This window comes from Tauraco erythrolophus, chromosome 5, assembly GCF_009769465.1.
Source record: "Tauraco erythrolophus isolate bTauEry1 chromosome 5, bTauEry1.pri, whole genome shotgun sequence".
In the NCBI taxonomy this organism is placed as follows: domain Eukaryota; kingdom Metazoa; phylum Chordata; class Aves; order Musophagiformes; family Musophagidae; genus Tauraco; species Tauraco erythrolophus.
Genome location: NC_141469.1, coordinates 16,505,948 through 16,520,648, shown reverse-complemented (window position 1 = coordinate 16,520,648; position 14,701 = coordinate 16,505,948). Strand labels below are relative to the sequence as shown.

At 38.4% G+C, this 14,701-nt stretch overlaps 1 protein-coding gene across 1 annotated transcript in view; it reads right to left on the bottom strand.

Annotated features, from left to right (window-relative positions):
• EDNRA (endothelin receptor type A) overlaps window positions 1-11,442 on the bottom strand; it is a 31,256-nt gene extending 19,814 nt beyond the window's left edge. The window contains 1 exon segment of the mRNA XM_086611948.1: window positions 11,041-11,442. Coding sequence (XP_086468074.1) covers window positions 11,041-11,442 — 402 coding nt within the window.
• Window positions 11,443-14,701: the final 3,259 nt, after the last annotated feature.

Genomic DNA, 14,701 nt, shown 5'->3' with positions numbered 1-14,701 from the left:
AACAAAGATTATACTGTTTGGAATATAATTAAATCAACAGAAATTTGAATTGTTTTCAGAATTTACTTTCTTGCAGACCTGTTCTGCCAGGCCATCTTCATACTTGGGCATTCTTCTTTGCTTACAGTCAGTTCAAATTTTGGGAGGTATCTTTGCAACCACAAGGACTAGAAAACTTTTTCAGTAGAACTTAGGCTCTGGAACACACTCATCTAGTAAGAGTGGGTGGATTCTCTCTGAAGAATTAGAAAAACAAATTTTGGTTGTAGCTCAGGACCGTAGTATTCAAAGTAAACATTTTATTTATATTTAAATTACTGTTTAAATTGAAACATACTAATAATCACTACCTTCAACAATGTAAATGTTAACTATGAGGAGTTAAAATTCACATCTGTCTTTATCTCAGTTATGGTAAGAGTTACCTTTCTGGTTTTCCACAGCCTGAGTTTTTCAGAGCACTTTACCGTACAGTACATGATATTTATCACTGAATACCAGATTTGTAGGAATTCATCTCCTCCTTATAGTCATTCCTGATCCGGCTTTTTCACATTCCCTCTTTATTATAGCCATTCGTCACAATGCTAAATTGCTTGTGCATTTTTTTTCTCCCCAAATACCTCAAAAATGCTGGAAGCAGCTGTGTACCACATACTGCCACTGTCTCTCTAGGACCATGTTCATATTGTCATTTGATTACTTGTATTTCAAGACAGATTTCAGCAATTCATAGCTTTCAGTCAACTGGGTGTTAATACTGTGACCTCTTTAAATAGGAAAGGCATCTGTTAGGCATTATGTTTTTAACTGGATTATTTTTTCTCTCCAGCTGAATATTAAAATGAGATTTCTTAACATAAGCTATAGGATCAATCCAAGTCTACTTCACATTTCTTGTGAATGTTAGAATATCATATAAATGTCGTTCCATTTGCTCCTCTTCTGTTACTGTGTGTTGCTGTGTGTTTTCTGGAGCTGAGCATGTTATTTACCATCAAGACCACAGCAGATAAAGTGCAAGCACCTTTGGAGTGGTACTCCAGTTTAGCACAGTCATAGTTGATGAAAGCAAATCCCCTTAGTGCCAGAGGGCCAGGGAATGGATCACTAGGACTGGTGATTTAACTCTTGTCAGAACCTTCAGTAACAAAGGTAATGAGATTATACCTTCGAGCCGTTGATTAGTTGCTCTGATTTTATCTCTGTTTATAGACTGAATGAAATACATTGAAAACTCCTGCGGAATTATTTTCTGAATAGCTTTGCAACATTATAACAAATGTTTGCAGGCAATATTTTAGCCTTTTGCCTAGAACTCTTGTATGAGGCTTTAGTTTATGTCAGGGCTGCAGAAAAAAATGTTGGAAAAAGAATGGGCAATCTGAATCCACGGTAATTCTCCAACCAGTTGCAGTCACATGGAATTTCAGCTCCAGACTTTTGTCTGGGTTTGGGTAAAATCAGAGTAGTTTTCAGGCACGACTGGGTAAAGACTATATTATAAATGGCACTGCTAGGTAAAATTGCCCCTAGCAGACTTTTGCCAATCCCCTGTGCCAACCAGAGCCCCAAAACTGATTTATCATTATAGATCACACTTTAAAAAGCGGCTGAAAGGTAGCCACCTACTCATTTACGTGCACCGACTGTGGCTGTAGCCACATGTAGAAATGAGCAGGCACTTTGTAGTGCCTGTGAAACTCTGTTACTACAAGGCAAATATTAGCTTCAAAAAGAAGAGTGTTGTACTTGAAAAAGGTTCACTAACTCATTACTCCTCACAGGGAAGCTTTATCATGGTTCTAGTATATACCCATCTTCCCCACACCCCAGGAAGCTCTCCTTTATTAAGATTAAAAGTATTTTATTCCTTTTGTTTCTTACACTTTTCCACTAATGAAAGTAACATCAGTACCAAATCATTAGACATTCTTTTCAAGTTCATTTTAATCAAAATCACTGATCAGAGTTAAGTTATTTGATTTCTAAGATCAACTTTGCAATCCTTTCTGTGGGTATACTCCATTATCATTCCACATCAGCTATGCGTTCATTACTCTCCCCTTGGACTAGGTGCCAGTTTTTTCTTCTGTAGATATTTTTAGCTGGCAAATCTGATCCTGTCTTTGGTTTTACTAATTTTACATCAAAACAAGTCTATTACCCTCTGTTCTGCCCTAGCAGGATACAGAAACTTCAGAGGGAAGTAAAACATTTATTTTGTATATAAAAAAAAATGGACCTAGGAATTTAATTGAATTAGTCCTGATTTACTTAGATACAATATAAGAACTGGGACGGTTGGCTCTGCTCTTCCAGTGCTTTTGCATGTTTTAGTACCTAAACAAAACAAGTAAAAAATTTTAGCAGATTACATTTTCTCTCAAGGCACAGGGATAGGAGGAATCAGGCTGATTATCCCAACTTGTACCCCAGTTCTCCGTGAGCTGGTTGGATAGATTGTGCTTTTGCAAACCCACTGAGAACATCTCTGAGGTTTCAAAATCAGACATGCGACAAAGGAAATGCACTTTTCCCCTTGTGCAATTTGCAACTTAGGAGTGTTTCGTACAGTTCCACTGTGATGCAATTCTTGAGCGAGAAATGAGTGTAGTCAACAGCATATTTTTACACTGAAATTGGAAACCAAGATTTCAGGGTTCTACTGTCGGTCTTCAAAAACCTCAGCAAAGTGACCAGACAGCCACAGCTTCCTTGAGTATCCCCCCTTCTCTGCTGCTTTATATGGCCTCTCTGCCCTGACACTGCAGCTTGAAACAAACAAGACAGCAGCACTGAGAACATTCCTTTGCAATGATTTTTAAATGTCACTCAGTTGATTTTCTTCTACTGCTGTTGCTATTTTCTAACCCCCAGTAGTATGCTAGCCGATGTACAAAACACAGATAAAGTCCCACTGTGCATCCCAAGCAATTTATAGATAGTCTGAAAGAGAGAATGTTATAATCCAACCACATGAGTATTCACCAGCACATGCTCAAGTTCATCCACAGTGTTTATCTAATACTAGGCTGATATTGTATGTTTACAAGCAGATGATGACCCTGGAGCTCAGCCCAAAATAGATGGACTGGGTTAGGTGCTTGATATGAACCGGCTCTGAGCTGCTCTGTAAAAACTACTTTAGTTCAACAACTACATGTCAGGAGGTCCTCTCTCTCTGCCACATGGCATTGAGGATGAAAGCAAAGGTTTCATACCTACCCTTTCCTGCTCTGGTCTCACCGTAGTGCTCTAGAGCCTTCATCTCCCTATATCCACCTGGGACCATTGTTGTGCTGACACACAACATCTGTTTCCCAGAAACTGAGTTATGTTTCATACAGATAGTCCTTGCCCCTCATGCCGCTCCCATGCAGGATACTCTCCTGAGCTTCATGGTGTTTAAGTGTTCAATGATACTGATGGAACAACTCTGGCACAAACCTGGCAGTCAGAGTTTCTGCTCTGTCTTCAGCAGGGCAAATAGAAATACCTTCTTTATTCCATGATTTCTGTTGCACTTGTGCAGTAATGGAGAAAGGGACCGAACCAGCAGATTTCTGTTTGTATAGATAATGTCTGGTTGTATAAGTGACCAGCATCTGCTAACTGTCCAGTAGGAGTTACAAAACCAGTGTATTCTGGGCTGATTTCCTTTCCTTGCAACATAGCCCAGAATGAAAGACAAGATAAATTCCTTTGGTTTTGTCAGTTCAGCACTTTTTTTTTCCTTTGTTTTTTAAGGCTAGTGTCCTCTAGGACACGTTGAGCTGTCTTGGTAAAACTGTACTTAAATTGTGTTCTGCAGTTATGTACACCCTTTTCTGCTTCAAGGCATGGGCCAAATGTGGCACCTGGTGTTTTGGTTGGAATCCAGGTGAAATCTGGCCGAATACAGAAGTGTCCAAGGTCTATACCACTGAGCTGACTGCATTAAGTGACAAAATATGACGATTCTGACTGAAGTGTTCCTCCTGTCTCTGATCTGTAAGACTAGTTAGTTAGGAAGAAGGGTGGTACCGCTTGTGGTATTTTGATTGCGGTATTTTGATTCAGTGACTCAACTGGGACCCTTCTATCCTGAAACTTCATAGGAAAAGAATTCACTTCATGTTCTCAAGCCTTTCTCTTCTTCCTACAACCCATGTGTCCAAGAGAGAATTGCACGGCAGTACAATCCTCATCCATTTCTTGCTTGGGACCCGTACACTGTTGCTCATCCCACATATGCAACTCAGCCATGCTCCACCACTTTGCTGGAAACTGGGAGAAATGCAAGGGTGAAGGAGAGAGAACACAGCCTGTCTCTAGGTATTCCTTCCCTTCCCACTGCTGGAGTGAAAAGTCTCAGCTTTGGGAAGGACAGTGAGAAGAGGAAAAGTAAAGGAAAACAAAGAACAAGGCTAACCTTTATAATGCAGGACACAAGACCAATATTGAGTATATCATGGTGGCATGATAGTTCAGGCTTCTGCTAACTTTGATATCACTTGTTTTTTTCCTTATACTTAAGATTCATGATACTGCCATGGTAGAGAATGCACATTGCATCTCTTCAACTGTTTTTTTTTTTTTTTCCAGGAAATACATTCCTAATTTTGCTACAACCAGGAGCCATCTTTTTTTCCACTTTGGGTGGATAAAAGACTGTGTTTTTTTTCTGGGAGGAAGAAAGGTTATATGGGGATGCATGAGAACCATCAAAGACATTTTTTCTCTGAATTGCTGTACCACTGCTTTTTCTGCTATTTTGCTCATCTTTGCCCAGCTGAGTAAAGGTGGAGGTAGCAGAGGGTCTCATGCCATTTCATGAATGCCTACAGTATTTCTCTCCTGTTTAGGCAGCTATGGAAGGGAATGTATAGTTTTTACACAAGAGAAAATAGATTATACTTCAAGAGATCCTGAAAGGTAAGAAGTTAAATGCCCTGGTTTTGGAGCAGAGCATTCTGTCTCAACTAACTGGTAAAAAAATAAATTCTAAGTTTTACATTCTTGTTAAAATGTTTATATTTATTACAAAAATCTACTTAGCCATAAAGCATTCCTAACAACTCTAAAAATCTCCCCTGTGGCATTTTTTCTGTTTACAACGTAAGGTTAGTTTCTTTTTTGTTGTTCTGTGGTGTTGGCTAACTTCCCATCCTCCTAAGTAGACTGTTTCTCAAGCTGTGCTGCTCTTCTTCAGGGAAATGAGCTGTAAGGTGTGCTTATGCACCTGATGATTTTTTTGAAATGAATGTTTTCGGTCCCTGGGCAAAATATTGCTGTTGTTATTCTTCCAGCTGTGTTGTCTTTCATGTGTTGCTAAAGAGAGTGACAGGACTGCTAAGAAAGTACTGCAGAACTGGTAAACCCTGGATATGCACAATTGAAACAATTCCTTGTTATCTGTAGAGCTCAGCTGATTGGCAAATAAAGAGAGCGAATATACTAAAATATTCTGCTAAACCTAGAGTCTCTAGGTACTGTACAGTCTTACAAATCTACAGAACAGCAAGGCAGGCATGAGATGTAAAATTGAAGATGAGGGAGGAGCCGCCTGCACATTGAAGGGAACATATATCCCACCCCACAAAGTACAGCCATTAGTTAAAGGCAGAGTGGATCTTGAACTGAGACTTAGAATATAAAATCTCTTCCTTAACTCCTACCTTGGTATGAACATTAAACACTTGCTGCTAGGAAGCTGTAGTCTGTAAATGGAAAGAACAGATTCCTGATGGACCTCCCTGCCCTGTTCCATTTTGGGTAGCTTCTGCCTTCAGGATTCAGTGATCAATTCTTGTGCTGCCTCTAGGTTTCTTTTATATATGATCATCACATGGAGACATATGCCCAAATAACAGGTCATGTTCTGAGTAAATTATATGAGTTTCTACTTCATACTGGGCTACCAATACATTGCTACGTGGAATCACTGATAAGAATTCCATGAAGGCCGGAATGCAGTTGTTAAGCTAATGGCCTAAGAATATCCTACTGGTGTTGGTACTTCATGGAAAAATATACTCTGCACATATGACAAACTTCGCTTTTAAAAGGGGCTTTCTTTTCGAAGTACACTTAACTTTACCTGTGCTGTGGGCTTGGCCTTATACTCCTTTGGCACAAAACTAAGCTACTGCGGATGTCACTTGCTCTGTTGGCCTACAGGATCCGTCCTAATGTGTTTAATCATCATCCTTGCTTATGTATAATAATTCTCTCAGTAAAGGCAATCAAGTATGCCAAATAATTTGTGATTAAGAAGGGATTGGTCTAACACACATTTGCTCTGATGCTGAAAAACATTCGTGACTAGAAATGTCTTATCTAAGTCTTCCTGTACTGACGACAAAATGGCTGAAGGTGCTTGCTTACTGCCAGCTACCTTTTACATTTAGACCCATAGTGTTCTAGGTGGACTACTCAGATTTAGATGCTGTTGCAACTCAGGTAAGCGTGAACACCGATTTACTAACAAAAACCTTAGTTTATTAAAGAAAACATCATCTTCTTGAGCTCTTTGAGCACTGGATATGCTTGCTTGTTTTCTGGGCAGATGTCTTTCACTTTATACCAGTAAAATAATTAGGAAAATGCTTGATATTCACATTTAAAGAAACAAGTTTAAAGCTGGCTAATTCACTTCATCTACTTTATAAACTAATGGTTTAAGGAGTTAAGCGTATTAAGATGTAAGGCAATATAATTTATGTCAATCCTATGTAGGTCAGTTTTCATTAAATACAACTCATTTAAATGTTTTTCTCTACATTACGTAAAAATGGAAGCAGAGACAGCTCAGGACTTCCCAATAACACAGTTAAAACTGAATTTTGCCATTCCAAAGGTGAGAGCCTTGGCCTAGAGCGTTTCTAGCTCCATGAGCTCAGGAAAGAGCTGTGAACAGCTTTTTCTGTGGAGAGCACCTGTTGTTCTTGCTATTGCTCTGCTAAACTTTAGCCAGTGACAGCAGCAGCAGCCATAGGGGCTTTCCAAAGCTTATAGCACAGCCAAGACAATAGTGGTGCTGTGGATATTTTGCTGCTGCCTGTGCACAGCCTTAGAAAACTGTCTAGTTTTCTTATGGAAAGCAGTCCTCTAAAGAAGTTTTTGTGCATTGCATCCAAACTTAACTTATTTGCTACAAATACACGTGGTAGTGATGGGTAATGCAGGTGATGCAGCAGCTTTTGACTACCTGCTGCGCCACTTGATACTAGAAAAAGGAGGTATGAAAACTGTCTCTTCTTGAGTGCCTTAACCCTACCTCTACTGCAGTGTAAAACATAAAAGTAGTATTTCCCAATCTTCTTTTCACTGCAAAGAAGTCATTCTGACCAATTTCGAGGCTTTGACATATTGAATGTCTGAGATGGGTATGGGTAAAGATGGGTAAAACTATGGGTAAATTGGGTAAAGGGGAAACTATTTGGGTCTAGGTACTATGAACGTGTGATTGAAAATGAAATTGTCTTACTTCAGTCTATTAAGGCTGGATTTATAACTGGCACCCTTCCCGTAAAGCTTAATTTGTTACAATTTTTGATATTGATTTGATACTACAAATGTATATACTAACAGTAATTAAGTGTAATTGGGCTTTAATACATCCAGAATATCTTCAAAGGAGGCTGGTGAATATTACTCACATCTCAATCCATTTAACAAATTGCTAAGGGGAATCCACTATATAATTACAGTAATAGGAGAAAGTAAGGGGGAATTTTGAGCCTCCTGTACTGTGAAGAAAGGATAAAAATGTCAAACACCTGTGGCCATATCTTTAGCTGACATAAATTACATAACTTCTTTTTTCTTTTCCCAACATCACATCTTCGTTACTTGCGTAAACGTGGAACAGAATGATGGCCTCAATTCTCCTAGGACCTTACATTTTCAATTACTATAAACTTTAGCTGCCTCTTTCTAAGGAATTGTAAAATGGATTTGAATATCAGTAGAATTATCTACTTCTCTTTTGAAAGTAGTTTCAAAATAGTTAAGGCTACTTTATGTTTCAGGAAAGTGATTATTTCTGGTATTACATTATAATTACATAGTATCACACATTTTGTTCTATACAGTGTGGCCATCTTAATACTGTACTATCAGTTATTTTAATATGCAGATGAATGCTTGTCTACTCTAATTCTGATTTCAGAGCTGTTGTGTCCTCCTTAAAATGAAGATATGACTTATAAGGCATTAAGTGTTGGGCACCATTTGTTTATATATGATACTAATATGTGTTTCAACATGAGGCTGCCTCTGAAGGTAGAAGAATCTTTAAAATAAAGTTCAGAACTCAATGTATAAAATACTTTAAAACTTAAACTTTAAAACTTAATCTTTAAAACAAAAATAAAACCTCAATAATTTTTTTCCTTAAAAGACTATCACTTTCACTTTCAAATTGTGGTATTTCCAGTGGCCACCCTTCATATTGTCACGCAACAAAAGGAGCTAAATGGTGCCACAGATTTTAGGATCCCTAGTGATACAAACAGGAATACCATTTAAGAGACTTTAAATCCACTCCAAATATAAGTAGACATATTACTGAATGGTGTTTATGGGAAATGGACTATACATAATAATTGAATTTCATATCAAAAGTACTAGAGCTCCCTTATAATAATAGAATTTCTTATCAAAAGTACTAGAGCTCCCTTATAAATGGTATAAACGCTTCCCTGTATCAGAATACATGCAGCTAACCTCTACAACAAGATGGTTGTATATGGTAATTTTAAAGTAATTTATTTTGGAGGTTCAAGCACTCAAAAAATTACTAAAAGCTAGAATTACGCTTGTGAAAGCAATTTTAACTTTTACATGTGGCAATTGACATACACTGATGTCAAGGGGCTGCAGTTTCATTCATAGCCTTTGTTTATGAAATACTCTGCAGTATAGAAATACATTTTCATATAGGCTAAAATAATTTCATTTCTACAGAGATATTCAGGACCACAGTTTAGCTCATCATATAAGATATAGAAAGGCAAGTGAACATATAGAATGTAGAAGAAGTGTCAGAAAATTAATAGAAAAAAATTATTATGAAATAATAAAAGGGATGTAAAAAATATTGTCTGTTACCTTTAACTAAACTTCTAAAGAATTTTCATTAGACCATCAAAAGACAATTCTGAAAGGCAAAATTAATTCCAGATTTCCATTCCTCTTTGTGAAGAAGCAGCAAAGCTCTTGAAAGATTAGGGAAAAAAAAAAGTAATAAAAATACCTGTTCTTTCCCAAACTCAGCTCTGAAAAAAAAAACGCATGCCATTTCTGCTTAAAATTTCTTATCAGAAATACCATGAGAAGTAAGAGCACTGCCTGAGCAGTTATCCCTAAAGACATCAGGATAATTCATCAGGGAGGAAACTGTAAAGGATCATGGGAGATGCAGTCCAGGCTATGAGTCCAGTTCACTAAGAATACTGAAAACATGCAGAACTCCAATTCCATGTCCCATTAGGCATCCCCACAGCTATGGAAGACAGGTGAATCTCAAATCAGGCAGAGGCTAATCTTTCTCATCAACTTGTAAATCCAAACTACTCTACAGATATCTGCTATCTTATCAACAAATTGATTATTTAATTTTCCAGGTAGAATATTGAAAAGTGGAAAGTAGCATTTCCATTAAATCATGTCCATTATTATTAACAGTCTTTCCAATTCATATTAGATTAAAACCAGATAAAGTTAAAAGACTTATCTGTAGTTTATGCTGCTGGAAGGTCGGAACCAGGTATTGCGTTTTACCATAGATAATATGCCTCTGTACAAATGTAATGTATGCACATATACGTATTTTTAATCTGTTAATGAATTCAAATTTTTATGACCTTGTCCTTTCAATACCTGTGTTATAACGCAGATCAATAGTTCTGATGTCAATAGCTATATAGATACAAAATATGTCTTTTCAATTCACTGTTTCTTTAATTTTAAAATCCATTTGAAACCACAGGACACTACTTATTATAAAGTTATGCATTAAAATGTTTTGTTTAAAACACATAGAAATAAAAGTTAAGTCTCTAGATTCTTTAAGGGCCAAAATTGTGAGGAGTGGTTTTTTTCATTATATTACTTAGTATTTTATTTACTAGCAGAGACACCTTAAATTTTTACTGAGAAAAGAAAGAAAAATTATAATATTCTATCAGCTAGACACCTGTATACCATCCACAAAGATACAGACAGAAGCTTAAAAATTCTTTGTCAATTTTCTAAGATGATTTAATATTAGCTTGATATATTAAAGGAGGACTCGGTTCTGTTTGTTCAAGCCTTTCCTGGAATCATGCAAGTTACATTAGTAAACATATATTGCATCAGAAAAAGCACTGCTTTATGGCTTTGTTTAATTTAAATGGAAAATAAAAAAACTAGGACAGGATAACTTTATGCCAGATTTAAGAATTGCTGAGCATCCTTTTTATACTTTGCCAAATCCAGATGAAATTTAATATTTCAAAAATGTTCTGTGATATAATTGATTTTACTAACTCTGGAATAATTTTGAGAATCTGCTATTAATGAATATTAAAACAAAACTGTAACACTCAACTTAACTGACATAATGTCTCTGCTAAGTTGTAACATGAAGCCTGCAGATCACAGAGAGTATTTTCTGTAAAAACATCAAGTAAGCATAGGATATTCCAAAAATAGCAACTAGTCCAATGCTGTACGTCCATCAAGGAGAAGAGCTTATAAAAAGTCTTCCCTCATAAATTCTTTCACTAGCTATTGTAGCTATAATAAATGAAGAGCTCCTGTGAAATGCCCAAGGCCATGCTTTGGTTAGAGCTAAGAGCTACATCATCTTTAACAGGAGAAACACTTCTTCTTTATGGAGGTGAGACCTGAGAGCAAGCTTTTTGTTGTAGAACAAAAAGGAGTTGTACTTTTTCTGAAGTGGGCTATTCATTGACAAAAGAGCACTACTTAGTAAAGGAGTAACCACAGAGAACAAACAGTGTACTGGTAGGGAAACTGCAATGAGAATGTATTGTTGTTGCATCCTACCTTGTACACAATGATTGGAATATCAATGACGATATAGATAAGGTCTCCTAGTGCCAGACTGGCTATCAGTGCATTCGGGCCATTCCTCATACACTTGTTCTGGTAAATGATCCTCAGCAGAGTTGCATTCCCAACCATTCCAACGATGAAAATAGCACAAGATACCACCGTGTTAATGTATTTAAAAGTTTCAGCAATCCTAGTCTGCTGGGAGCATTTGACAGTTTGGTTGGACACCAGGGGCTGTCTGGTGGTGAGGAGTATGCTGGATTCGATCCCTGAGAAAGTGGAAAAGTAGTTTCCCAAGTCACTCTGATTGGCAGTGTATCTGTCAGAGCTGTCACTGAGGACAAATCCTGGAACCAGAAGCAGCAAGGAAACTCCTAAACACAAGGCTTCCATCCTAAAGTCCCAAAGGAGCAAATTCAGTGAGAGGGTTTTTTTTCAGTATTTCAGTGAGATACTTCTCACCTCTTCACCTGCAGAGAGAAACGATAAGCAAAAACAAAAACAAAAAAAAAAAAAAAAAAAGAAAGAAACAGAATCAATAGGAGAGGTAGACTAACACACCCTGTTCCTCACTTAGGAAGGGTATTTGAATGTAGGCTCTCTACAGCACATATGTATAAACACCTGTTTATAATCACTGCGCTACTCTGAAATCTACATTACCCACATTGACTGTCTGACAAAAGGCAAACACAAAAAATTCCATAAGTAATTGATAGCTTCTCCAAATGAGATTCTGTGAAACCCTTTTAGTTTGAGACAGGATTTGTATATGATTGGGAAAAAAAAATGATGGATGAAGTTCTGTTTTAAGATATAGTCTTGTAAAAAAAGTCTAGCAACGAAGAGAGGCCTTGGAGACTGCTGAATGATGCTTTAGCTGAAATAAAAAGTTGTTATTTTTTCTTTGAAAAAGTAAGGTAACAGCACTGCATTGGTAATTAAAGGTAGTAAATTTGTTGATTTTCTGAGTATTCTTTATATCTTGCAACAACAAGGCTTTATATTATTTTTCTCTGACTTTATAATTACCTGGATTTCAAGTGAAGACTGAAAATATATGTGTTTCAAATCAAACTTTGGACCATATCCAAAGTCCCTAAATATTAGGAGGAAGACTTTTGTAGTCTCAGGGTACACCTCTGGCTGGGAAAAGCCCTTCAGGCTTGATGTGTCATTTGATTCCTGAATGTCATTGCAACTCATGCTCGGTACTTAGACACGGGGAAGCCCATTATGGAAATTTAAGCTCTTTTAAAGATAAAAAGTACTTGGTTTAGTATTCTAAGCAACAACTCAAGACACTTCCAGATAGGAAAGGGAGCATCATAGCATTCTGTCCCAGTAAGTACAACTGCCTGTGTGTTACCACCAGAGCTGGCTCCCTGCCACAAGGAGTAGAGATACTACACCTCTACTGAAGCCAAGGAGGCCACTCAAGTCCATTTCCTTGAAGTCACAGTTTAATTTAGGATAAAGATATTTTTACATGGCTCATATCTGCAAAACAAGACAAAGTGCCACAGTGTTGCCAAAAGAAGAGTAGAAAGTAAAGTATTTATAACTTTCTGATATCTAGGGACTCACATGCAGGATTTGGGAGGATCCTTTCAAATAAACGAATCCTAATTTCATTCCCTATGGGACTATTAAGTCAGAGTTTATAGCAAGAAATTTACCAGAGAAATAATGTAGGAGATAATTTATTGATAAGATTTCTGGACAGCCATAGTATAAATATTTACTACTATTACCCTCTTCTGTTGTGTGTGGTCTGTAGAAGTGTGTGTGTATCTATATACAGCAGCAAATGCAATATTAGCCTGAGTATTCCTGTCTGGCATGTAAAGTGCTATCCCTCTTAAACCAGGGATCCACATTTGCAGTCTTTTATGTTGGTGTTTTTGAGATAAGGATCCGACCAACTGTGGGTTCCTATGCACTCGATTTTAAAGTTTAATATACCAAATAGTAAATCCTTCTTTATGAAATGCCGGTTCCAATGGTATCTCAGGGCAGTTAGCAACAGTTTGCATGATGTAAGTGCTTTCGCTTTAGGTTTCTAAATCGTATCAGAAACAACAGACACATTTGACTGTAACTCTTTTCAGGCAAGTATTCATACTTGTATTATTTACTATCACTATGGTTCTTCAATTTACAAATGAAAAAACTGAATCACTAAGGATTTAAATGACTTTTCCTAGTTCATACTTGCCCAGGTAAATGTGATAGAGCTATGAGCAGAACCCACAGCCCCATGCTTTAGTGGCTATATTAGTATCCTCATTATTTAATGACGTTTTCTTGTGAAAATTTGAGAGAGAGATATATATCGTATGAACATGGTGGTAGCATGACAATCATGCAAAGCTAGCTACAAAATTGCCAGTTACCATCTCTTCCCTCTCCCGGAAGCAACTTTTCCGTAAGAAGCAAAACTAGAGAACGTCATAATTTCTAGGCATATTTTCTTCCAGATTCCTGGCAGTCCTTCATTCCTCTGTGCACGTTTTCAAAGTGTTTATATTTATAGTTACAGACCATAACATGCAAACCGGATCATGTAAGTAACATACTGACATCCGTAATAACTTTTTGTAATATCGTCATCTGGTGTTCTCCTTCCCACGTAATCCGAATACCTGGAGTGCGCGAGGTTGTTGTGCAAATCTGGAGGCCACATGCACGTGCTGTCCCTGTGCTCCTACGGCACCGCAGGAGCAGCCGCAGCCGCAGCCGCAGCGAGCAAAACTCCCGACCTGCCCGCGCTACGGAGCGGAAAAATGCCCGGGCCGAGATTCGCGAGAAGAGCCCATACGATTGGAAATGAAATTATTCGAAATATTAAGGACGAGTCGAAACGTTACAGCCATTAATCTGCCCGAAAGGCAGCTGAGATGTAAACAGGAGCAAATAAACTTAAGCAGGGCAGGAAAACGCTGAGGAAAATACTGCTGACGAGAGAGATTTGTCTCGGTTGTCTCCCAGTCCGGCACAGGCAGCGAGCGCCTTCCTACTGGGCTAATTCCCTTGTATTTCTTCCTCTAACACAAAAGAAAACGTTCTCGGCTTGTAACGCTATCGAAAGATCAAATCTAAGGGGCGCTTGGCAAATCTGCGCTACCTCTGCAGCCTGTATGGAGCATCTGACAAGACCTATATGCTGTTAAACTTTGTTTAGTAATAGCCATCCCAAGCTGCCTTGTGCCCGTCTCCCTCTCTCCTTCCCTCTCTCCCACCCTCCCGCACGCGTGTGTGCACCATCGTCCCCTCATCATCATCCGGAGCGTTATGGAGAAGCGCGGAAGGCGGCCCGGGATACCGCGCACTCACCCCCGGCGTCCGCCCTCCGCCGGGCTCGGGCTCGGGCTCATGCTGTGGCTGCTGCCGTTGCTGCTGAGAATTTCCTCCGAGTGGCTTTTCCTGGGATAGTCTTACCAGAGCCTTCTGCCTGCGTCTGACTGGGTGGGATTGAAAATCTCCTCCTCCGCTACATCAGTAAAAGAAGGAGACAGATTGAAGAAGTCAGAGCGTCCCCTCTTTTTCTGCCCCCTCCCCCAATTAAAACAAACCTCCAGCCCAAACTGAGCCCAGGCCAGCGTTAAACACAAAGGCTGCCTCCCGGGCACAGGGGAGCACTGAGCTCTTT